Here is a 26,487-nt window from a genome sequence, read left to right on the forward strand (position 1 = left end):
TGCAAAGAAAAATGAAATTACACGTATTCCTGCCACTCTGAGAGAACACCACGTAAGGTTTATTAAGCCTTCACTATGAGTTAAACCTAGTTTTAAAACGCGCGATCTCATTCCCTAAAGACTTATTTCGCGGAATTTCTTTGCAGGCTTTTTTCTAACCCAAGCCCCGATTCGCGCTGGTCTTTCGATTTTCTGCTCAGCTCCGGGCCCTAAGTGGCGCACAAGATACAATTCTGTCAGGAGCGGGTAAAAATCTGTTAGTCTCCGTAAAAATTGGTCTGGAAATCTCTCGGTTTGGAATTAAACTCTGCGTCAGCCTAAGGGGGAAATTCCATTTATTGAGAAAACTCCGCCTGGCTCCGGACCCTTCCTCACAAGCACGGGGCTTCCCTAGACCCGGCCCTCCGGTGCCCCACACCCTCCCAGCGCCGAGTTACGCCTACCCGTCACTCCGGCGAAAAATGCCCGGCACCGTGGCCGCCACGCTGGACGCCCTGGCCCCACCCCCTCCGGATTGGCCAGACCAATGGGAGCCAAGATAGGCCTGCGTCACTCGGCGCTGGCCAATCGCGGAGGGCCACGATCGTTGAAAGGCTGGGCGCGGTGGGACCGGCCCGCTGGGCGGCGGAGACGCGTACTCGCGTAGACACTCTCCGGCTATGGTGGTGGTGGCAGCCGCGCAGAGCCCGGCCGCCGGGGCACCCAAAGTTCTGCTTCTGTCCGGCCAGCCCGCCGCCGCCTCCGCCGCCGCCGGAGCCCCGGTCGGCCGGGCTCTGCCGGTCATGGTGCCGGGCCAGCGAGGGGCCAGCCCGGAGGCGGCGAGCGGGGGGCCGCCCCAGGCGCGCAAACGACAGCGCCTCACGCACCTGAGCCCCGAGGAGAAGGCGCTGCGGAGGTGGGCGAGGGTCGAGGCGCGGAGCCGGAGGGCGAGGGCCTGGGGTCTGGGACCGAATTCGAAGGCGAGACAGGGACCTGGGGCCGCGCTGACCGTCCGCAGCGCTCAGGCGTTGGTGGCCGGGCCATTCCGGTGCCAGCGTGGCGCGGGGCGGGGCAGGAAGTCTGGACTAGCAGATCCACCGCGCTGGGTGGAGTCCAGAGCTGCGCAGGCCTTTTTTATTTACTTCTTTTCTATCTGATTAGAGATAACCAGAGCTGGGTATCAGGGTACCTGGGTTCCAGGCCCTCTAGCTGTGACCACAAACCCGTGGTCAGCTTTTCTGAACTTGGGCTGTGACATGAAGCCAATTGGTTAACCTACTTTTTTTGGAGGCGCACGGAACTGAAATGTCAGCTGTTGAAGGGGGCTGGGAGCGCTGTAAGGCTCACTAGTCAAACTCAGCCTCTGCATCCTTAAAATGGTATCTACTTCAGGCTGCTGGGGAGATTGAGAAATGCCTAGTACTTAGTTCTCCGTAAATGTTAGTTCTCTTATGATCATTGTGCTTTGTGTGATTTATGAAGTGCCTCCTGGAGTAGACACGGGCCTAGGCTTTCAGCACCAGGGCGAAAGTCGCATCAGCCTCTCCCTCTTTTGAGTTGGGTTTAGGGAGGGAGGGTTTATGTTCTAGCGCGATTGCAGCCTTTACTAGATTTAATCAGTCCAGGTTGGATCCTGTTTGAGGGGATTGGAGTCAGGAAGCAACGGGGGAGTAGAAAGGGGAGGAGGAAATATCTTATGATGCAAGGTGAATAATATTTGTGTCCAGCCTTTGTGCTGTGGCCAGGGATGAGACGGAGGTGGATGACTCAGTATGGGGGAGAGTAAAGTAGGTCTTCAAGCTAGATCCACAGAAGGCTGATTTTTTTTTTTTTTTTGGTTTTGTTTTCTTGAGGGGAGGAGCCTGAAGTGTATTTTACCATTAGTCTACCTTATACTGTAAATTAAAATGAAAGCACCAGCTGGCCAAGTTTTCAAATAAAGATATAAATAAGGTTTGAGATGACTCAGTGTGGTATATCTCTTTCTGTTCTCAGGAAACTGAAAAACAGAGTAGCAGCTCAGACTGCCAGAGACCGAAAGAAAGCTCGAATGAGTGAGCTGGAGCAACAAGTGGTAGATTTGGAAGAAGAGGTAAAAATACTTAAGGCCTAACTCGTATCTTTTATCCATTGTATATCTTTCCCTTGGTTAATGGTTGCTTCATCTCCTTTAGAAGACAATTGGACATATAATTAAAAGTTAAACTTTTAGTTAATCTAAGTTAGGGTAGATAGGTAGTTGGTTAAGTGGTGAAGCTTGATGAGAGCAGAAATGATTGACCCTCTTGGCATTTGGTGCTAGCTGTATCTCAAAGCTGGTGAATTACAACATTACAACAATGTTTTATCAGTTAGTACTAAAAAATTAGTAAAAGCAGATAGGAAATCATTGCTTAAAGTTGAGACCTTTTCTGGCTTATCCGAAAGTCCACTAACGGTTCCCTTCCCCTTCTAGGGTCTACTTGTTACCTAAACTTAAATTGTTGCCAGTTACACATCTTGAATACATAAGCATTATTTGTGGTGTTCTTTTTTTTTAACATGTTGATTTTACAGCCCACCACTACCACTTTTATTATTACCCACCAGTTCAAGATAGGATTTTTTTAAACGTCATATTTAAAATTAAAAGCCACAAGTCACTAAATTAAAGCCACAAGTCACTCTTTGTTGAAGTCTCTATTAGTAGTTGGGGGCATTGTGTTATATGTGACCCCGTGAGATGGCACTTCCTAAATAGCTTTTTTTTTGTAATTATAACCTTGCCTTCTAATACCCACTGTGAACAACTTCATAAGCATAGAGTTTTCCAAAAGACCCGGGAGAAGGAAAGGAAACCTACTGTAGTGAAACGCTGTCAGGTGGATTCTTAAGTGAAGGAATTAGATGTCTTAATAGCCTCTTCTGAACTTTCTTCCAGAACCAAAAACTTTTGCTAGAAAATCAGCTTTTACGAGAGAAAACTCATGGCCTCATAGTTGAGAACCAGGAATTGAGACAGCGCTTGGGGATGGATGCCCTAGTGACTGAAGAGGAGGCAGAGACCAAAGTAAGTCATGTCCTTTATTTGGTGCCGTATGTGAGAACTGGTTTTAAGTGACATGACCTCTTTCTTTAATGATACTTATTCATTTTTCAAGAGTGTAGCGAATAGTACTAAGTCCTAATAATTAAAATAAGTTACATGACTCTCCAAGAGCAAGTACTAACAAATGCCAGTAGTCGACAAGATATATCTACCATGCCAGCATTAAGGAGAACCAGGATAAGACAGCCAGTCAAACCTGACTTTGAATGCTACTGAAATTATAGTGGTTCTTTGATGAATATGATTGAGAAGAGAAGGGATTCATTGTGATAGTGACACCTTTCTGATAGAAGAGTGATGTATGGGTTTTAATTTACGAATCATGGCAAGTTCAGTGATAATACTTAAGTGGTCTAAGGTTGACAGTAGGGCAGTTCTACTCAGAAGATAATGTTTAGGACAAACTTTTAAAAAAATTACTATCCAAAAAGATTCTGGGCTGAAATTCACTATAGAACTTATTACTAGGAACGTTATTGAGAATATAAGTAAGATATTATTTAAGAATATTGGTCCTGCCTGAATCTTTGCTTGGGGAAGAAAAATGTTTCATTGTACAGAAAATCACAATGAAGTTAGTCTTACCTTCCTTTTCTTATCTCTTCTTGAGGAGGGCTCGAGAAAATGGAAATAACAAAGGTTTAAGGGAAAGGTTTCGGCTCTAAAGAATAGTTTTCTAGCTTTCTTGAAAGTCAAGAATCACTGCTTCCTGGCAAGTATTTCCCTGGGGACTCTCAGCTGTTGGAGCTGTTCATTCACTATGGTCTTTCCTCCCAGGGGAATGGAGCGAGGCCGGTGGCCGGGTCTGCTGAGTCCGCAGCACTCAGACTACGTGCACCTCTGCAGCAGGTGCAGGCCCAGTTGTCACCCCTCCAGAACATCTCCCCATGGATTCTGACGGTGTTGACTCTTCAGACTCTGAGGTAGGGCTTATTCAGGTTTACTAAAGAGGTGTATAACTATTTAATTCCATTTGTTTGATGCCTGACATCCCTAACCAGACATATGAGGGCAGAGAAGGTAGTTTCGGTTGAGTTGGAGGTGAACATTAACTACCTTCCTATTTCCAGGTGGTTTAGGACATGGAGTGGAGTATAGATAAATGGGTCTGGTGGGTCCTGGAGGTCATCCTATAGCCTAATGATTAATTTACATTTTGGAACCTAGCACTAAGGTAGATTCTCAGTGCATTCTAATAGTTGAACTCCATTTAATTTTTCCTTTTACAGTCTGATATCCTGTTGGGCATTTTGTTCAACTTGGACCCAGTTATGTTCTTCAGATGTCCCTCTCCAGAGTCTACCAGCCTGGAGCAGCTCCCAGAAGTCGACCCAGAAGGACCCAGTTCCTTACCCGCACCCCCCTCTCCATCCCTGGGGACGTCATCAGCCAAGCTGGAAGCCATTAATGAACTGATTCGTTTTGACCACATATATACAAAGCCCCTAGTCTTAGAGATACCCTCTGAGACAGAGAGCCAAGCTAATGTGGTAGTGAAAATTGAGGAAGCACCTTCCAGTCCCTCAGAGAAAGATCACCCTGAATTCACTGTCTCAGTAAAGGAAGAACTTGTAGAAGATGACTTCATTCCAGAGCTGGGTATCTCAGATCTGCTTTCAGCCAGCCACTGCCTGAAGCCATCTTCCTACCTACTGGATGCTTATAGTGACTGTAGCTATGAGGGTTCCCCTTCTCCCTTGAGTGACATGTCCTCTCTGCTTGGTGTAGACCATTCCTGGGAGGACACTTTTGCCAGTGAACTCTTTCCCCAGCTGATTAGTGTCTAAGGAGTGATCCAATACTGATGCCCTTTTCTTGACTATTACACTGCTGGAGGATATAGCACAGAAGCCTGTGCTTCATTCAGAAAGCCAAAGTAGAGGGTGTATGGTCCTAGAGAATTCCTCTAAAGTATTTGTTCAAACCTCATAGGTCACCCCAAGTATTGTCTTTTGACATTCAGCAGTCCAGGGTACACAGATACATTACTATAATCCAGAATTAGAGATTCTGAGGTTGTACCTTTATCTTAAGGGCAGTGGTTTGCCCTAAAGTATTTACGTAAGCATCACTAGAAAAGTGTCTTAGACATGGAATTAACGAATGGCCCTTTATCATTTCTCTTTACCCATCTTGGCATCCCAGGCTTGCCTCTGATCTTAGGTCCTTTAGTTTGCTTCTGCAAGCAGAGAGGACACCTACCTGAGGGGGCTCCTTTTCCTTCATCATGTACAGTTCAAGTAAAGATCAAGAATCTTTTGTAAAATAGAAATTTACTATGTAAATGCTTGATGGAATCTTTCCCTGCTAGTGTAACTTTTGGAAGGTGCTTTCTCCATTTATTTAAAACTACCTGTTCAGTTAAAAAGTACAATGCAGTGTCTTTGTTCTTTGATTCCTTCTTGAACCTCAAGTCTTATTGTTGTTATTCTCTCTCGGTTTTCACTGTTTGCCATGGTAGTGATTTATCCCACTTCAGTGAGCATGCCACTTTTTAAAGTGACTGAAGGCTTTCCCCCCTTAATTACTGCCTGCTTCAATTCCTGGCTACCTGAAGTAAACACTGAGCAGTTACTATATTTGAGACAGTTTCTTCAGCCTAATTGACCAGTATTACAGCTAGTAAATGGCAGAGCTCGAACACTTAACTTTTGCTATTAACATGTTAGAGAAGGACATGCCATTAAATATCAATACTTTTGCTATTATTATAGAGATTAAGAGGATTTTCTAGACTCCAACTCCTTGGGTTCAACTCTGCCACCAGTTCAGCTGGGTAACCCTGGGCATAAATTACCACATTTCCTCATCTGTAAAGGGGTATAATAGTATCTCTAAAGGCTGCTAGAGGATTCAAAGAGACGATGCATTATAAACACTTAGTATATGCCAGGCACCGTCCCAAGCACCCAAAAGTTAACTGTTATCTCCTAATCCACTTTGGAAGGGTTTTAATCTCTTACAGAATTATATACACTCTAGGATATGTTTCACAAAAGAATGAACCTGTTACAACCCCCAAACTACAGACTTGATAACCTCATCATCCAAGGTGCATCTTTTCCTTGGGAATCCACTTACAAGATATTAAAGGAGTCCCCTAATTTATAGAAATTATTTTACCCATGCCAGCATTCTATGCCAGTGTTTACTGACTACCTCTGGGGAGGTCAGAGTGAGTGAGCAGACCAAACGAGATGGGATTCGAAGAATCCCCAGCAGCAAGGCAAAGCAGGCTATGGTTACAGCCAAGTACAAGGGAATGCCTTTGGTGTGATTGGGGGCATGTCCACAAGCATACTAGTAGGCAAGAGAGCCTAAGGTCCCTGGTTGCTGAAACCAGAGCCCAATCCTAGTACTTGGCAATGCAAACTTGCTTAATCTGAGTTTCTGTTTTGTAAGTGTAAGAACAATCCACCAGCTGCCCCACAATTAAAAACCTGATCATCAGATTTTCTAGAACTGAAAACAAGTGCTGAGAATCTATTTAGGGATTGTGTAGGCAGATGTAATTACAGATACATTTTAGCTTTCAACATTATAGAACAAGCATCTGAAGACTGGGGCTCAACTAATTTACATTCAATGACATCACGTGAAAGAAACAGCTGTACAACAGGAATAACACACAGGACACAACCTGTGTAGACTGAGTTTTCATTTCCTGCACAGATGGGTGAAAATTACTAAACACTCAGGATATCCTATCTTCATACTGAAACACTAAATGGAATGGTTAGAAATAAAAACATCTTTCTCTGCAAAACCAAAGCAAGATTTCTGTTAAATGCAGAAGGTTGTCCATAACTCAAAGCAGCAGGTGACAGATACCTGTACACCATTTCCCTGGGCCTTGTAACACCAATGTGTGCTTCTCTGCTTTTCTACTAGGTGTGTTACTGGAGCAGGCAAAGTAGGGACAGAACTGTAGGCAGAGGTAATTAATACCTCCTACTCCAAGAATATTTTATGGCATCAAATTCTAATCTTCTAAGATTAAATCTTTACCCTCTAACTAACTTCTAAAGTTAATTAGGGACAGGAAGACTGGCTTGTTTACCCACTAACCAGTCGCTGAAAGACAACATTCCTGTCTTGCTGGAGCTATATAGTCTAACACCACATAACTGCATGTAGCTCATCTCTCAAATGCCACTAGTAGAATATCTGAACCAAACTGATACAAAACTATATTCCCTCAAGGAGTTTAAAGTTACACTGCCTGAACCATACTTTATTGTAGATTATTTCAGTGAAACCTAAACATGTTAGGTATTGCTGTAAAAAGACCACTGGTCAAGTAGGAACCCTGGACCTGGTGAATTGGATTATTATACTAAATTGTCACTATCTACTTAGGCTTAGTTTACAAATCTATAAAAAGATAACTTTTAGCTATGATTTCCAAATTTTGGTAAAGAAAACAATATCCTGAGTTTTCTGTAGCCGCAACTCAAACTCTGCCTGCCCACAAATCAGGGATCCACATTTATCAACTAATGGTTGTAAATATGCACGCAATACCGCCACCCAGTGACCTGTCAACTCAAGAAAGGAATGACCATGTAACTGGACATCTAGAGGAATTTTCCTACTCCCTATTTTTAAAGGTCCCAAACTTGATTTCATTTACTTAAGTGCAGGAACACAATATCTCAAATAGTCCAAAACACTTAAGTTTTATTGAAAACAAAATACAAAAACACCAGATTCTCATTTTAAAGTAAAATTAACAGCATCTTCCACAACTTTCCAAGTACTCCACCATCCTTATCACTATTAAAAAACAAAACCAAGTTCCAGATACAAAATAATTAATGAACCCACTGGTGAACATTTTTCTGTTTCTAGTTTCTACTCATTTTTAAAATTTTACATTTGCACCTTTTCAAGAATGAGTAGCAATTTTTATTTGATTAATATCTGTGAGAACCGCACTTAACTTTCTTCATATGAAATAAAAAAAAACAAAACCACACACACCCTAATCAAACTCAGAGAAAATACACATTTGTTCATTAAAGCTCACCTGCTTTAGATAATTTTTTCTCTTCACACATTAGCATAGTAAGCCAATGTTTGATCCATGCTGCAGAAGCTGTACAAAATGAAGACCTGTGAGTTCCCTAGGGAAACCTTAAGGCAAAAGCAAAAGCCTTACTCTACAAAAGAAAAACAAAGCAGAGGCATGGGGACTGTGGAGACGGCTCAGATGAGTAAGCACCACATGGATGAAGACGACAATTTTTGTACAAACATATGCAGGATAAAGTTTAAAAAGGAGCATTGAACATCCATGTTTCCTGCAGAAATAATGATCATGTCAGGTAAAATGACTTCTGAAACAAGTTCTGCTTGGATCTTAACAGAATCTTATTAGTTCTCTCCTACATATACCCGTGGTATCTGAGCCTTGTTTCAGAGCTCTTCTTTCCTCCTGTTCACTGTACAGACCTGGATCCCAGGCCTGCCCAACAATCCCTATAGAAGACAGTGTTAGTGTGCTTGGGTCCTTCTTTGGAAAGCTGTCACCTCTCCTTCACCTGAACACTGGGACTAACTCCAAATTCCAGGCAGTCACTTCATGTTTTTGAGCTGTAGCAGAACAAATGCATGGAGGTTTAAGGCTACAAACTTTACAAGTTGGTCCCATTAACAATTACCTAGAGGCAGGAGTTTTTTAAACGGCATGAATCAAACACTTGCACGTTTCAACAGAATACAGTTTACATTCATCTCTAAATCTGAGATTAAGAAACTATTAGCTGGTTTCCAACTGTTTCAATACTGGTTTGAAGTTTGAATAATTTTATTGTGTAGACATTAAATATGTTGTTTAAATATTAAACATTAAATCTTTTCCTGACTATCCAGACAGAAATAGAGAAAGCAGGAACAACAGGCAGGAGAAGAAACAGTCCAGTTAACAGACTTGTGACTTCTATGCCATCTGTAAAAAGGGGAGGGACTTCGGCATGGGTTTCAAAATTGCCTGGGAGCTGCCTCCTAAAGTCACCTCTACTTGGCATAAACCATGTTTTCTACACAAGGTATCTGATTCCAACAAAGGCAAAAGAAACCCAGAAAACAAAACAGAAAGAACTGGGGTGGTCTCCCATTGTCTGATAAAAGAGCTAGTATTACACTCAATAAGTTATAGTGGATATTCTGTAGCACTAAAGAAATTGTCATTTTACTTCGTACTACTGAGTCCTTGCCACGCAGAAGAGCTCTTCCTGAGAAATAAAAAACTTCAATCCTGGTTACCCTCAGAGGACGCCTTGAGCCTGGTTAAGGTCCTCAAGATGAAGATTTCCTGCTAGCAGGAAGCTATTCTCTAACTTTTAGGCTTACTGCACCATAGTTGAAACAATAGGCAAACTGGCTATTTCAGTAAATCTCAATGTCACTTGCCCATATGTGCTCAGCTAATTATTCAGTCACTGTTTTCTAAATTAACATTAAAAAACTCAACTTGCTTATACAGGCACAACTTTTTTTTTAACTACAGAAGTTATATGCTGGGCTTAGCTGATACAGCACTGCCCCAGTATTACCTGAGGGATGCTTCTCTCAGAGCCAATTTGCACATGGTTTACCTCACAACCTTTTAAACTATCACTCAAAGTTAATTAAGCTGTAAACATTACTGAATAGCTGGGCTTATCGATTATGCAAGGGAAACCAAGGAGCAACAGTAGCACAAGGCGAAAGAGCCTCAAAGGAAAAACCTTTTCTTTGTATTTTTCATTCCATTTTCAGAGGCAAAGAGGGGAGCCACAACGCTACTGGCTAATCAATATAGCTACAATGAATTGACAACTAATATACAGGTTTCAGAGCCTCTGTTAATTTCCCCAGCATAGGCTTAAGCTACTGCCTCCTTTCTCCTTCTCCCCAATCATATATAGTCACCACTGTAAACAGAGCTCATAACTACAGATGAAGTTGTGGCTCGACTGTTGAAGTACACATAGTAGGAGAGCATCCTACTTTCTTAATGCATCTTTTTCAACTCAAGTATCTGAATGATATTAACAATGTGACAGATGACTTAAAAGTCATGCTTACACATATAGCTTCTACACTTGACTTTGCAGAATGTACTCCTTATTCCTTTAATAAGACCCCTAGAAAACTGCTTTTCTCTTGAGACAAGTTTCCTTGGCAAAAGTTGAATTCAAGAAATGGCTACCCAAAATGAGAGTCCCACCCCAAATCACAGGTGGAGCTATTACACCCGTTTCAAAACTTTCAAGTCCCTATACTGTACAAGCAGGCTCATGACTGAACACATAAGCCTTCTAAAATTTGACAACTTTAGTATAGAAACTGGTGTCTAAAGTTCCATCTCTTCTTCTGTGCAAGCAGCTGTCTCCAAACTAGTGTAAACAGGCAACCCTGTTTGCCGAGGTTCCAAGAACAGTTCAGTTCTTTGAGGGTAGGCAGTGCCAGCAGCTGCATGCTTAGTTTGGCTCTCTCCTGTGTAGTTCTTAGCATTAGATGACAGCTTTGGCTTATCAGAAAGGAGTTCAGGGAGAGGTTTCCAGAGCACAAGCTCCATGGAAGGACGGCTCCTAAGACATAAAATACAGATTTTTATCAATAATTTTATAATATGAAAATAAAAGATATACATTGAAAAACTAATGTTTGCTACCTAACATCTAAAAACGGATGGGATTAAATAGGAGATTTATGACAATCCAAATTGATCTTTACAAAGGCCACTCAAGTACATTAAATTTTACAGTTCTGCATGCATTTTTAAGCAAACCAACTGGTTGTACTGATGCTGTGATTAGAATATAAACATTCAACATGTAAAACAGAGGCCCTTGATTTATTATAGTGTTTTCTTAAACTGTGGTTAATATTAGCAGATGTGAGCTACTATCTTGTACTAAACCATTATAAATGAAAAAGAAACATTGGCCAAACACACTAAAAATATCTCAGTATGCCTTTTGCTTAGTACAGCTATGAAACATAATGCTTTTTGCAGTAAGCCACTGTCTGTGCCTACCCCACCCCCTCGCTGCCCTCTCCATCTAGTGATGGTTTGATGGTTTCTGGGACCCAAGGGCAAGTAAGGAAAAATAAAACACAAACAATGAAGAACACACCCCCCCCCACACACACAAGGCTAGCTTCTGGAAAACTACCAAGAGCAGAAAGTGCTATGTTTTAGGCTGGAGGGCAATGTGACCTGCTTACTCTTGGCTAAACTATCTACCCACCCTAAGGGCTGGGTAGTCAGAATTATAAGATCAAGCTAGGAGGCTAATGCAAAACCCTTGTGTGCTAACATCGAGCAGCAGTGGAACCCACTGTGTCTAAAGACAATACTGCCTCATCTACCTGGCATCAGTGGGACTGTATCCTAAGAGAATTTTTCAGATATCTGACACTTACCCTCACTGAGTACCAAGTCTATCTGAAGTCTTTTCTAGGCAAGATCTAAATGGCACTTTATAACTTGCCTACTACAGTTGGCCCTCTGTATCTGTGGGTTTTTGATTCAGACCATTTTATTTTTTTAATTAATTAATTTATTTACTTATTCTTGGCTGTGTTGGGTCTTCATTGCTGCGTGGTTTTCTCTAGTTGTGGCGAGTGGGGGCTACTCTTCGTTGCAGTGTGTGGGCTCCCCATTGTGGTGGCTTCTCTTGTTGCAGAGCACAGGCTCTAGGCGTGCGGGCCTCAGAAGCTATGGCACGCGGGCTCAGTAGTTGTGGCTCATGGGCTCTAGCACGCAGGCTCAGTAGTTGTGGCACAAGGGCTTAGCTGCTCCGTGGCATGTGGGATCTTCCCAGACCAGGGCTCGAACCTGTGTCCCCTGCATTGGCAGGTGGATTCCTAAACACTGCGCCACCAGGGAAGCCCTCAGACCATTTTATATAAGGGAACTGAGCATCCTTGGATTTTAGTATCCGCAGGGGGTCTTGGAACCAATCCCCCCGTGGATATTAAGAGACAACTGTACTTGACAGAGTCGGTAATGACCACTTGAAATCATCTAAGCTCAAGGACTACAAGAATTACAGGGCTATCATTAGTTCTTATGTAAATGGGCTCCAGGCTGCTTTGCTTTTCAGGTTCTTATGTTTGCTTTCCAGTTGCCTATCCTGTTCTCACACTGTACTGTCACTATTGACTACTATGAGTTTGTCTGTTCTGCTGTTTTTGTGTTTCTACTCTGATGACTGAGGAAACCAGATAACTGAGCTGATCAAACTGGGTCTAAACTAAGTGCAAAATGGCTCTTAGAGCTAAAGGCCTGAGGGGCTACACACTATGAGGTAAGAATATGAGCTGTGGATTGTGGCCTTTGTGATAACTTTTTTGACTGCTGGGAGACTTTTGTTTCCTAGGTCCTAATAGTGGTCCTAGATAACCGAGAGAGCCAGGTAAAAGGTACTTTTGAAATGTGGTTCCTACATCCTATCATAGGTATTTGAGAGAATGGGTTTTTTTTTTTTAACTTCTTTATTGGAGTATAATTGCTCTACAATGGTGTGTTAGTTTCTGCTGTATAACAAAGTGAATCAGCTACACATATACATATGAGAATGGGTTCTTTCTTGCCAATCCTCCCATTTCCAAGTATTAGACTATTAGTGCATTTTGGGACTTCAAAACAACCCAGGGCTGAGTACACAAGGCAGCCAACTCCTGCTTGCGTAGCGTTTTGCTCACCCCAATGAACTAAGAAAAGGTCTCCGACTTGGGCTAAATACAAACGTACTATGCTTTCACTTGGCTGGCGATCAGGAAATGTCTAGAGACTGTGTTTTCCCTCCAAGATCATAACTGAATGGAAACCAGAAACCAAAACTTACATGGACTCAATCATTTTCTTTGTAAAGACTTCATCAAATTCCCTCTTCAAACCTGTTTTCATGGTATCAGAAAGGACAAGGCTGGGAAGATGGTTAATATTTCTGTCAGCTTCAACTTCTTCATCTTCGTCAATTATTCTAAATAAAGACAGAAGCGAAGGAAGAAAGAAAAATTATTTAGTTAAGCTATTATATATTTATTAATTGGAAAAAATTTAAAAAATAAAAACAAGGATAAACCCAACAGGTGCTACAGCAAAATATCAAGTAAAATATGAGACTATACCTGAGAGAAAAAAGTATACACAAAAGAGCTGTTCAACATTTAACCAAAATGTTTTACATTAGAGGCAATCAAATTTGAAGAATGTGTCCCTAAAAACCCTCATACCAAAAAGTAATATTCAGAGATAGTAAGTGAAAATATTTAGTACAGTTCTATGAGAAGAACTTACTTTAACATTTAAAGTGTATACTTTGAGCTTTCTGATTTTTATAGTCTGATATATTGAGGATCAAGGAATCACCAAATGATGAATTAGACTAACTTGAAAGAGTAGAGATGTTACATAGGAACAATAATAAGCAGCTAGATATATGCTGCCCATTTACCTGTCCTCAATTTCCTGAAGCCTCCTTCGGGCAACTTCACATTGTGGTTCCCCTGTTGTCTGATCCATCTCTTCACAAATAACATCTAACATGCCAGGTGCAGAAAGGCCACTAGTGCACGGATTTACTCCATGACCCTCTATATCCTGATGTGCACAAAGAATCCAGTCATTAGGACCAGCACAGAGCCCTGCTTCAGTTAGCCTTTTCTTTCTTACTGGACAACTGAAAAAAAAAAAAAAAATCAATGAAAATCCTGGCTAATATAAATGAAATGTGTATCACCCCCCATCTCTAATCAAATTCTTCTACGAAAAACCTCTAATTTTTGACAGTGTGTGATTACAAGATGGAAAATCACACATTTTCTTTTCTGTCATTCTCACAGCCTCCCTGAGATGTTTCCCTTCCCGACATTTGTCAAATTAGGTTGCAACTGCAAGATTTTTGCTTTTCCAGATTAGAAGTGTTCGCTGTGGGAATTTAAAGTCGTTCTTACTTATTCAGCTCTGGAAAGGTCAAGTGGGAAGTAAAGAATACAAAAATCACAAAGTAGCAATTCAGTGCCAGCCATATTTTTTCAAATTGCTGCTGCTCCACTACACTGGGCATATGAGGAGGTAATCTGCAGGCATCCTATATTCCCTTAGGGCAAAAATATTCGCTTCATCAGGTCTGCAGCAAGTACTACAGATGCAAATGATATTGCTGATTTCTTGGTTCTCTCCAAAAATGGCAGAGGCTGTCATTTGCCCTATGGGTCCCTAATAATGGGGTGCACTTTTCTCCTGCCTTGCAACGTAAACTATCCTCACTTCCTAGAAATTTTGTATTTCCTTGAGACCTTAGAGTTCATCAAATCCAATTTCTTTGTTTTGCACATGTGGAAACTAGGACCTCGCAAACTAAGGTGCTCCCTCCAAAGTGTCATGTAAGGTGAGTTGTATTGATATTTTGGGTACCAGACCCCAGAGACAGACCCTGAATCCTACCTCTTTGCCACTTTCACTAAAACCTCCTGCCTTGTTAGGGAAATTCAACTGTTCAAGCTCTTACCACGAACTAGTATCTGCAAGCACTATGACCTGCCTGGTGTTTAGCTGAGACCTGTCCTGAAGCAAGTTAAATAGACAACCTGCCCTGCTCTATTTGAGTATTTAGACCAAAAGTACATTATTGCCTGGGCATCACCAAGCACAATCTCAAGACCAGAACACAGCTCTGCAACCAAAAAATTCATTAATGGCTACCACAGCTTCTGATTCTAAACTAAGAGTCAAAGGAAGAAGCATGTATTTTAGAAAGAAATTTCTATTTCATGTCAAGACTATGAAAATCAACATTCAAGTCTCTGGCAATATAAAATCTGACAAATAATAATGCTCTCTTGAACCTAGATTTTTGACTGGAATCAATTATTAAATGAGATGTTTCGTGTATAATTATTTTTAATTCATAAGAAAGTATTAAGAATGTCTATCCATAAATCAAACATTTCTGTAGTATTTGGATAAAGTATGTGATGTTTTCGAAAGCAGAAGAAAAAGTTATAGACGTAAGAAGTCATGTTGGACTTCCCCGGTGGCTCAGTGCTTAAGAATCCGCCTACCAATGCAGGGGACATGAGTTTGAGCCCGGTCCGGGAAGATCCCACATGTCGCAGAGCAACTAAGCCCGTGCGCCACAACTACTGAGCCTGTGCTCTAGAGCCCATGAGCCGCAACTACTGAGCCCGCGTGCCACAACTACTAAGCCCTCACGCCTAGAGCCTGTGCTCCACAACGAGAAGCCACTGCACCACAACAAAGAGTAGCCCCCACTCGCTGCAACCAGAGAAAGCCCGCGTGCAGCAACGAAGACTCAACACAGCCAAAAAAAAAAAAAAAAAAAAAAGTCATGTAAGAAAAAGCAGAATGAATCTAGAATATCTAACAATTCAACTATTAAATACAGCTGAGGGACTTCCCTGCTGGCCCGGTGGGTAAGACTCCATGCTCCCAGTGCAGGGGACCTGGGTTCCATCCCTGGTGGGGGAACTAGATCCCGCATGCATGCCGCAACTAAAAGTTCAAATGCCGCAACTAAAAAATCCTGTATGCTGCAATGAAGGCCTGGAGCAGCCTAATAAATATATATATATATTTAAAAAGATCTTTAAATGCAACTGAGTATCAGAGCTGGGTTCTGATCTCTGATCTCCAACATAATTTGGGCTAAATTATTTCATGCCTCTAGGTCCACTTTGCAAATACTTAGAGATCAATGATGATTAAGTCCCAAAGAAAATGGGATATAAAAGACTTTAAAGTTCTGATAAGAGCTATGGAAGTGGCAGGCGGGCAGCACACTTCTAGGTATTTGACATCCAACTGTCCAGTCTCAGGGCCTCAATCTCTCCACGTGTATATCAAAGATGGTTAACTTTTTCTTTTTAACATCTTTATTGGAGTATAATTGCTTTACAATGGTATGTTAGTTTCAGCTTCACAAAAAAATGAATCAGTTATATAAAAGATGGTTAACTTTTAAAGCCAATTGTTTGTACACTTCAAACTTTTTATTTATGACACTGGAACCCTTTATTCAATAATCTCCTATAAGGAACCCCAAAAGATAAAAGCAAAGAGGTCCCTGTGTATCTACAGTAATCCCAAGGCTATAAAGAACATAAATATTGTCTGGTCCAGAGGTTTTTTATTATTTATTTAAAAAAAAATTTTTGGCCATACGCCACAGCATTCAGGATTTTTAGTTCCCCAACCAGGGATCAAACCCATGCCCCCTGCATTGGAAGCGGAGAGTCTTAACCATTGGACTGCCAGGGAAGTCCCAGAAGTGTTTTTTGTTTTTTTTTTTTCCAGAAGTGTTTTTAAACTGAGACAACATTCAAATCTACTGTCTCATTAGTCTATGTATCAACCAGATGAGAAAATTCAAAGTTTCTGCTGGCAAAAAAAGAAAAAAAAAAGAACATACACAAAGTTGAAAGACAACAAATCTGGAGAAAACAAAACATATATAATATACTGGCTTCCTTAATAAAATTTCTTATAGATTAACAAGAAAAAGACCAATAAGCCAATAAAAAATTTGCAGAAACATGAACAATTCACACAAAATGAAACACAGATGGCTTAAAAGATGTTCAACACCGCCTATAATTTACAAAATACAAATTAAAACAGTGATCTAATTTCTTTAATTATAAAATGCCTACACTTATAAAAGTACATACAATAATTATGAAACAAAAATCCAGGGGCTTCCCTGGTGGTACAGTGGTTGACAGTCCGCCTGCCGATGCAGGGGACATGGGTTCGTGCCCCGGTCCGTGTACCAGGGGAAAAAAAAAAAAAAAAAAAAATCCATGAAAATAATATACAAGATAGACTGCTGTCAGAATCCCAAAATGGTACTCTACTCCCTCCTCTCTGTAGGTAAATACTATCTTTTATGGTAATCACTTCATTTTTTAAAAAATACATTATCATGTAGATATGCAATCATCAAGGTTTTAGTTTTGCCTGGTTTTGAACCTTATATATAAGGAATTATACTGTATACATATACATTCTTGTGATGTTTCTTTTGCTCATACTGTCAGACACATCTAGGTTGATAGATGTGGGGTTTTTTTGTTTTTTTTTTGCTGAATTGAACTCAGCAAAAAATTTACTTTATCCATTGTACTGTTCAGGGACATTCCAATTTTGAGCTATCATGAACAAGGATGCTATGAACTTTCTTGTACATGTCTCCTGATGAGCACATGTACATACTCAAGAGGAGAACTGCTGGGTAAATGGGTATGTGCATCTTCAACTCATGCGATAATGCAAAACTGTTTCCCAAAGTGTTGTAGCAATTTACATACTCATCCATAGTGTTTGAGAGTTCCTGGTGCTACAGAACCCTCCAGTATCTGGTGGTGGAGTATCTTATTGTGTCTTTAATATGCATTTCCCTAAAGACCAATGAGGTCAAACATCTTTTCATTTAATTGGTCATTTGGATATCCCCTTTGGGGAAATCTTTTACTCATTTTTTTTTTTAAGACTGTCTGCCTATGAGATGTAATTTTTTACCTATCAGTTAAGTGGTGATCAAAAAATCTCCATCTGAGAAGATGGAGAAACAGGCATTCCCACTGTCAAAGGAGTATAAATTGGCAACAACTTTTTCCAAAATTCAAAATGTATATACTTTAAGATCCAGCAATTTCCCATCTAGGAATCCATTTACCTACTTGCAAATATATACAAAGAACTTAAAAAGAATGGTGGTCCAATGTTCACTGCAGCACTATTTACAATAGCCAGGACATGGAAGCAACCTAATTGTCCATCGACAGATAAATGAATAAAGATGTGGTACATATATACAATGGAATATTACTCAGCCACAGAAAGGAACAAAATTGAGTTATTTGTAGTGAGGTGGATGGACCTAGAATCTTTCATACAAAGTGAAGTAAGTCAGAAAGAGAAAAACAAATACCGTATGCTAACACATATATATGGAATCTAAAAAAAAAAAAAGATTCTGAAGAACCTAGGGACAGGACAGGAATAAAGATGCAGATGCAGACGCAGACGCAGACGTAGAGAATGGACTTGAGGACGTGGGGAGGGGGAAGGGTAAGCTGGGATGAAGTGAGAGAGTGGCATGGCCATATATACACTACCAAATGTAAAATAGCTAGCTAGTGGGAAGCAGCTGCATCGCACAGGGAGATCAGCTCCATGCTTTGTGACCACCTAGAGGGGTGGGATAGGGAGGGTGGGAGGGAGACGCAAGAGGGAGGGGATATGGGGATATATGTATACATATAGCTGATTCACTTTGTTATACAGCAAAAACTAACACAATATTGTAAAGCAATTAGACTCCAATAAAAGATGTTAAAAAAAAAGAATGGTGGTCATGGTAGATTTGTTAGTAATAACGAAGATTAGAATTAACTTAGAAATCCATCACTAGGAGACTGGTTAATTATCTGTACCTAGCCTTACAATAGAATTCCACTCACCTGTTGAAAAAGAAATTAGGTAGAACTCTATGTGCCCATATGCAACAAGCTACAGGAGAGTAAAATGAAAAGATCCGATGTGTTGCAGTGTGAACAGTATCTTACTTACAATGTAAAAAACCAGAACTATATACAGTCATAAACTTGTAAATTTTTACATTATCTTCCTTAGGAGACATAGGAAACAGGCAACAAGGGTAACTTCTGGGGAGAACTGGGAGCAAGGAGTGTAAGACTCTTCAAGAGCCTTCTGCGAATTCTTTTATTTTGTGCATATAACAATATTCACATGGCTCAAAGTTCAAACATTACAATCGCTTATATATATTTTTTAACATCTTTATTGGAGTATAATTGTTTTACAATGTTGTGTTAGTTTCTGCTGTATAACAAAGTGAATCAGCTATATATATACATATATCCCCATATCTCCTCCCTCTTGCGTCTCCCTCCCACCCTCCCTATCCCACCCCTCTAGGGGGTCACAAAGCACTGAGCTGATCTCCCTGTGCTATGCGGCTACTTCCCACTATCTATTTTACATTTGGTAGTGTATATATGGCCATGCCACTCTCTCACTTTGTCACAGCTTACCCTTCCCCCTCCCCACGTCCTCAAGTCCATTCTCTACATCTGCGTCTTTATTCCTGTCCTGCCCCTAGGTTCTTCAGAGCCTTTTTTTTTTTTTAGATTCCATATATATGTGTTAGCATACGGTATTTGTTTTTCTCTTTCTGACTTACTTCACTCTGTATGACAGACTCTAGGTCCATCCACCTCACTACAAATAACTCAATTTCGTTTCTTTTTATGACTGAGTAATACTCCATTGTGTATATGTGCCACATCTTCTTTATCCATTCATCTGTCGATGGACACTTAGGTTGCTTCCATGTCCAAGCTATACAATTGTTTACAGAGTGACAAGTTTCCCTCTGACCTGCCCAGCTCCGTTCTCTAAAACGTAACCCATGTTATCATTTCCTTGGACCTCCTTTCAGACACCTGATGTTTCACACTTTCACTTAAAAGCAAATAGTCATGGATATAAAATAGGTTAAATTAAGTGACCGTTAAGTGAATAAAAGGCACCTGAAACTTACTCATCCTCCTCCTCCTCTCGCTTGTGTTTCTTTCTATGGTGAACTGAAACACTGTTGAAACAAACCAGAAAATCAGTCAGTTGAGAAATTTATTGAGCGGGTGCGTTCAGCATCCACTTTCTGGCTCCGATAATCTTGCCCACCCCATTCCCACCAGCGGTCCCCTTCCTTGCCGACTGGGATGGATATACAGGTCACAAGGTCAGTCAGGTATAGAGACTGAAATCTAAACTTCTCATTTGGTCAAGACCGGGGGAGATAAATTGAGGGGGACCACTGTAGGGAAAACGTATCGGGGCAGGCACCGGGCTAAGCACTTTATTTTACGATCCCACTAGGAGGACCCACTTCTGTCCCAAGTTGCGGATGAGAAAACTCAATGTCCGAGAGGCGCTGAAAGTTAACAGCAGCGGCGGCTCCGCCGCGGTCTGGAGGGAGCGAGGCGAGTGCGCGCCCACGGCAGCTCCAGGCCCGGCTCGACCCGGCTCGACCCGGCTCCCTTCCTCGCACGCCCTGGGCGAGCTCGGACCGTTTCCTCACTTCCCAGGACGCAGGGGGGCCAGGGTCCGAAGCGGACCCCCGCGCTTTGCTACCTCAGGCGACTAACGGTAACCGACTGTGGGGCTCAGTATCCTCATCAGCAACCTGGGGCTGAGAAGCCCCCGCCGAAGGTCGCGGGGAGGGTCAAATAGCCCGCGCCCGCCCGCCCGCCGGCCGAGATCCTCACCGTCCGCGCGCCGCGCTCCCGCCCGGGCTGCTCGGGGCGGCGCGGGGTTCCCACCGCGGGGCCAGCTCGGTGCCGTCCGCCCCCGGCGGGAAGGCCCGGCCGGGGAAAGCCGGTGGCGGCTGTAGGAAGTCCGAGCCGCCTCTCAGCGGGAGGCCGCTGAAAGGCCGGCCAAGCGCGGCCATGGCCGGAGAGGTGAGGAGGCTGCGCCCGCGGCCCCGGCTGCCCGCGGCCCCAGACCCGGCAGCGGCTGCCACAGCGACTGCCAAGAGGCGCCCGCTCCTGAGCCCGCTCCCGACCCCACGTCACGCCTTCTAGAACCCTCCACCCCAAGCCGCCCGGGGCACGCCGGGATTTGTTGTGTGTGGAGAACTGCTGACGCAAGGTCTGCCGGGAGTTGAAGTCCTTGAGGACTACAAACAAGATGGCTGCTTGTCCGAGTCTCCGGGGCTGGAGGATGGCCCTGGCCAACCTAGAATATGATAAAGGTTCGAATCCTCACTCAGCAAGTTATGGAACCTCTGTACCTCAGTTTTCTCAGTAGGAAAACCTGAAAACAGTAGTACCTATGTTCATAAGACCGATGGGAGAATTAAATGGATTAAAACATCTAGAGCCCTTAGGACACTTCTTGGCACATAGTATACGTTAAAAATCAGCTAGTAATTCCTTCTGTGTTTTAATGTAAATGAAGTTGATGATGCCTTAGAGGGAACAGCATGGAGGATGAGGGAAAACCTTAGAGCTCTTCTGAGAGGGACTGGCAAGACTTCCAGGCTCTGTCTGGGACACCAGAGACAAAGTCTTGCTAAAGGGCTAGCAGAATTTGTCACCACAACCACTGATCACGATCATTTTCCCCATCTCAGGAAATGGCACCATCATCTAGTCTGAGTTACTTATACCAAAGTCAATGCCCTTCAGCCAAAGACCACCAAGAACACACCTGTAATTGACCAAAGATGGATTTATTGACTTGCTGCAGTCAGGGAGTGTCTCAGTAAGAGGGTGTTAGGAAAGGCTTCCTATAGGATTTCTGTGTGTCATAGGGGGATTTGGGGGCAGGTCAAAGAAGCAGGGCTTTGCTCTGGACTTAATACTGTCAGAAAACAGAGATAATTCTATGGTTATCTTAGCTAATCTTTCCTAGAAGGTGGGGGGAATGAAGGGAGGCTAAACCTACAGTTGGTAAAGAAGCAACAGTCCTTGCATTGGCCAGGATGGGAGATGTTTGGTCATTTTGTGCTTTGGACAATGTTTAGGATTGGGTTACAGACAGGATTACAAAGGGGTCTTGCTTTTATCTTGATCCATAGAAGTCACATCTCTGTCCCTGTTTGATGTTGATGTTCTGTGAAATTGTTTAACAGGGAACACCAGGGTCCACCTGATAGTACCAGGCCAGTTTCAGCTGTTAGAAGAAGCTTTTCTCTTTCTAACCAAAACCCTAAGCATCATCATTGATGCCTCTTTTTTGTTCACCGCCCCCCCCCATATTTAATCAGTTAGCAAGTCCTATGGGCTCGTGAAAGGCCTCCAGATTTCTCTTCGTTTTTCTCCATTTCCATTGCCTTCATGGTAGTCTGGGAAAAAGTAAATGGACCCCTTTGTCTAATGTAATATGATTGATTCAGTTTAAGTTTTCTTACTGACATTTACAATGCAGTTTTGCCTCCTTAAGGTAACACCCTACTTACCTCAACTGGATATAAAAGATATTCTCCTGGGTCACTTCTACAAATGGTCAACTCATTCCTCACCTGAAAAAAAAAATCCATCCAGATGATGTTATATACACATAGACATACAAATATACATTTATAAAAGGGAGTCCTACTCTATATATTATTCTGAAACTTCTTTTCCACCTAATTATATTTCTTGAATGTCTATCCAAATTCATTCTTTTATCCTTTAATTCACAATTCTATACTAAGTTGCATGCCCCTTATCAAGCAATGTATTAGAATTAATAATTTATTAGGTACTTCCTATTTGCAGGTGCTCTTTACCCAGATAAAGTCAAGTATTCCTCATAATAATGCTAAATTGGATGCTTTTATGCCCCCATTTTACAGATAAGGAAATTGAGGCAGGTTATGGTTCCCAATTCCCTCAGCTATAAGTGATGGAGCCAGTGTTTAGCCCCAGGTCTGAGACCCTAGATCCTGCCTTAAACTTCTAGGCTTTGCTCCATCTCATTGAATTCCCTGGAAAAAGTGCTTTGGGGGAATCAGTGAAAGCCTCAGTATAATGTGTCTGAGAGAGACTACATGGAGCTTCGGACCTCTGGAAGAAAAAACCAGAATCATTGTGCACTGTCTCCCACACTAACTTGGGGAGAATGGCTATGGAACTTAACAGTGGCTACTGAGAGCATCTCTTCTTTTCAGTGACAATCCAGGCCTGCCTCCTAGAGGTGACTTCTGGCTCACCTCTCATAGGATTGGTGGGTCAGAGACATACAGACACTTAGACAATGCCTTCCTGACTCCTTTTTCCTGGTGGCTAATCTTATTTATCTTTTTATTAAAAAAAAAAGTTTTCTGGTTTTAAAACTAACACAGGGGCTTCTCTGGTGGCGCAGTGGTTGAGAGTCCGCCTGCCGATGCAGGGGACGCGGGTTCGTGCCCCGGTCCGGGAAGATCCCACATGCCGCGGAGCGGCTGGGCCTGTGAGCCAGGCCGCTGAGCCTGCGCATGCGGAAAAAAACACAGGTTCTTAGTAAAAAATTAGTTGAAGTGGTGATAAAAGGTTAGAGAAGCAAATAAAAATCGCCTTAATAGCATCCCATTAGAAGCATGATTGTTATGAATATCCTTCCAGTCTTTTTTTCTTATTTGTGTGTATGTGCACACTCACGTACCTGTGTGCTAGTGTCCAATACACACATAAGAGCTGTGCACTATAGCAACTAGACCACAGATACTCATATGACTCTATATAAAGACAGCAAAACCAAACTTAGAGAGGGTGAGTAATTTGTCTACATAATTAATAGTCATTAGTTACTAGAGCTTAGCAAGAAACAACCTCGTCAAGATGTTAATACAAAAATATTAGGCTTCATCCCCTCTGGAAGAAAAGACACCAAACCAAAATGTTGATGGCAATACTAGAACTTACACTTTCTGGGTATAAGTTTTTATTCTTTTCCAATGAATATGTACTATTTATTAGGCCATAAAGGATAAATGTTTTTGAAATAAACAATTGATGAGGTACAATGGACTGAATGTTTGTGTCCCCCCAAATTCATGTGTTGAAATCCTGACCCCCAATATGATAGTATTAGGATAGTATTAGGCCTCTGGGAGGTGATTAGGTCATGAGGGTGGAACCCTCACAAATGCCCTTATAAAGAGACCCTACGAAGCTCCCCTGCCCCTTCTACCATGTGAGGACAGCAGAAAGATGGCCATCTATGAACTAGGAATGTGTTGTCACCAGACACTGAATCTGCTGGTGACTCCATCTCAGACTTCCCAGCCTCCAGAACTGTGAGCATAAATTTCTGTTGTTTATATAACACCCAGTCTATGATATTTGTTATATCAGCCCGGATGGACTAGGACATGAGGTTAAAAACAAGAGGCTGAAAGAAGCAAACACCACCAGCAGCATGCATTTATTGAACACTTACTATGTACCAGGCACTGTGCTGAGGGCACTATTTCATGTTGGCTCCACAACAACTCTGTACTACGGTGTTAATATCACCACTTTGCAGAATTAGAGGCTAAGATTCAGTGAGGTGAAGGACAAATCTCAAGGTCTCACAGTTAGTAATGATGGTTCTGGAAAGATTTGACTGATTCCAAAACCAGGAATATCATTACCGCTTTCCACAAGCAAATAGAAACTTTTTTTTTTTTTTCCTGCTGAGGATCCTCAAATGCATATTCGAGGGAAGATCCTTGCATTAGTTAGGGTTCTGCAGAGAAACAGAAACTATAGGATATACAGGGATATATCCTGGGATATATATATATATAAGAGGAGACCTATTACAGGAATTGACTTACTTGGTTATGGAAGCCAGGAAGTCCCACCATCTGCCATCTGCAACTAGAAAACCAGAAAGCCAGTGATGTAATTCAGCCTGAGTCTGAAGGCTTGTCAATCAGGGGGTTGATGGTGTAAGTCTCTGAGTGCGAAAGCCTGAGTATCAGGAGAACCGACATCCAAGGGCAGCAGATGGATGTCTCAGCTCAAGCAGAAAGAGAGAGCCAATTTGCCCTTCCTCCTCCTCTTTCTTCTATTAGAGCCCCCAGTGGATTGGCGGGTGCCCACCCACATCGAAGGGCCATCTGCAATACTCAGTTCCCCAATTCAAATTCTAATCTCTTCCAGAAACATCCTCAGAAGCACACCCAGAAATGATGTTTTACCAGCTATTGGGACATCCCTTAGGCTAATCAAGTTAATACATAAAATTAACCATCACAATCCCTAAGAAATTAATGCTCCTGCTTAAAAAAGGAGAACGAAAAAAAAAAACAAAAAAACAAACAAAAAAAAAAGGAGAACGACCTTGGCTGTCAAGGACAGAGTGAAACTTGTACGTTCACGTGTTGCCAATGACATTCCAAATAGAGGAGCCCCTTCTCAAACGCAGCATTTGTTCTCGGATCATAAAAGAATTGGCGTATTATGGCTACAGGCCAGGAAAAAATGTGTGCGTATGAGGATAAAAAAGGATGTAATATGTAAATAGGAAATACTGTGTTAGGGCACGGGAATTTTTCATGATTATTTTAAAGCAAATCCCAGACTTGTATTTTATCTGTAAACGCTTTAACATTTATCTCTAACAAATATTTAAAACCAAACAAAACATAACCACAATGCTTTTATCACACCTAAACAGAATTAATAATTCTTTAAAATCATCTCATCTGTATTCACATTTTTCCAAGTGTCCCCACATGTCTTTTTTCTGTTGGTTTGATGGCATCACAGTTCAACCTCGTATTAGGTTTGCCTGTCTCTTTTTTTTCTTTTAATTCTTTTTTTCATTTCTAATATCCTACTGGTCTTTTTAAAAATTTATTTATTTATTTACTTAATTAATTTTTTTGGCTGTGTTGGGTCTTCATCGCTGTGCGTGGGCTTTCTCTAGTTGTGGCAAGCGGGGGCTATTCTTTGTTGCGGTGCGCAGGCTTCTCATTGCGGTGGCTTCTCAGTGCAGAGTGTGGGCTCTAGGCATGTGGGTTTCAGTAGTTGTGGCACACGGGCTCAGTAGTTGTGGCTCGCAGGCTCTAGAGCGCAGCCTCAGTAGTTGTGGCACACAGGTTATTTGCTCCGCGGCATGTGGGATCTTCCCGGACCAGGGCTTGAACCCGTGTCCCCTGCATTGGCAGGCGGATCCTTAACGACTGTGCCACCAGGGAAGCCCTTGCCTGTCTCTTGAGTCTCCGTTAGTCTAGACCTCCCGTCTGCTTTTTCCCTTGGTCATCATTTGTTGACTAATGGGTCATTTGGTTGTTGGCGTTGTCCTGGTGAGCACTGATGGCAGTGATGAGGTATCTTCACATGGCTTCTTGGGTTGACATCAACAAGGGAGCCTGGAGCAGAAGAGGAAGGAAATGGCAGATACTCCCACCTGCCGGGTAAGCACAGTCCCAGAGGGTGGCAGCTTCCTCGTGCAGGCAATTAGGATTTTGCAGAAGAACTGGGATATTGGTATCGCCATGACTCCAGAGGCTCTGTTATTTTTTTGTTTTTTTGGCGGTACGCGGGCTTCTCACTGTTGTGGCCTCTCCCATTGCAGAGCACAGGCTCCGGACGTGCAGGCTCAGCGGCCAATGGCTCACGGGCCCAGCTGCTCTGCGGCATGTGGGATATTCTCAGACCAGGGCACGAACCTGTGTGCCCTGCATCGGCAGGCGGACTCTCAACCACTGCGCCACCAGGGAAGCCCCAGAAGCTCTGTTTTTCTCTTCCCTACTGGAGCCTCCTAGCTGGTCTCCCTGCTCCACTCTTGCCCTCCAGCCCGTGAGCCAGAGATATTTGTCCACCCTGCAATCCTGATGTGCTCCTCCCCTCCTCTAAACCCTTCTATGACTCTCTATTACTCTTAAGAGGGTCCAACCTCCTTACTAGACTCC

The 26,487-nt window shown here is 42.4% G+C and overlaps 2 protein-coding genes across 2 annotated transcripts; one reads left to right on the plus strand and one right to left on the minus strand.

The window, feature by feature from the left end:
* Positions 1-631: 631 nt before the first annotated feature.
* Positions 632-6,846, plus strand: XBP1 (X-box binding protein 1). The gene is given in 6 exon segments (XM_082853025.1): positions 632-895; positions 1,975-2,071; positions 2,900-3,028; positions 3,845-3,880; positions 3,883-3,990; positions 4,297-6,846. Coding segments are annotated over 6 exon segments (1,164 nt in total). The 5' UTR covers positions 632-659; the 3' UTR covers positions 4,855-6,846.
* A 778-nt stretch (positions 6,847-7,624) lies between these two features.
* CCDC117 (coiled-coil domain containing 117) lies at positions 7,625-20,662 on the minus strand. The gene is made up of 5 exons (XM_082853426.1): positions 20,381-20,662; positions 19,654-19,704; positions 13,522-13,746; positions 12,910-13,047; positions 7,625-10,644 (listed from the first exon to the last, which is right to left on the minus strand). Exons 1-5 carry the CDS (start codon positions 20,560-20,562, stop codon positions 10,407-10,409), a joined length of 834 nt encoding a protein of 277 aa, XP_082709552.1. The 5' UTR covers positions 20,563-20,662; the 3' UTR covers positions 7,625-10,406.
* Between the last annotated feature and the right edge of the window lie 5,825 nt (positions 20,663-26,487).

This window comes from Leucopleurus acutus, assembly GCF_964270905.1.
Source record: "Leucopleurus acutus genome assembly, chromosome: 13".
NCBI classification, from domain to species: Eukaryota; Metazoa; Chordata; class Mammalia; order Artiodactyla; family Delphinidae; genus Leucopleurus; species Leucopleurus acutus.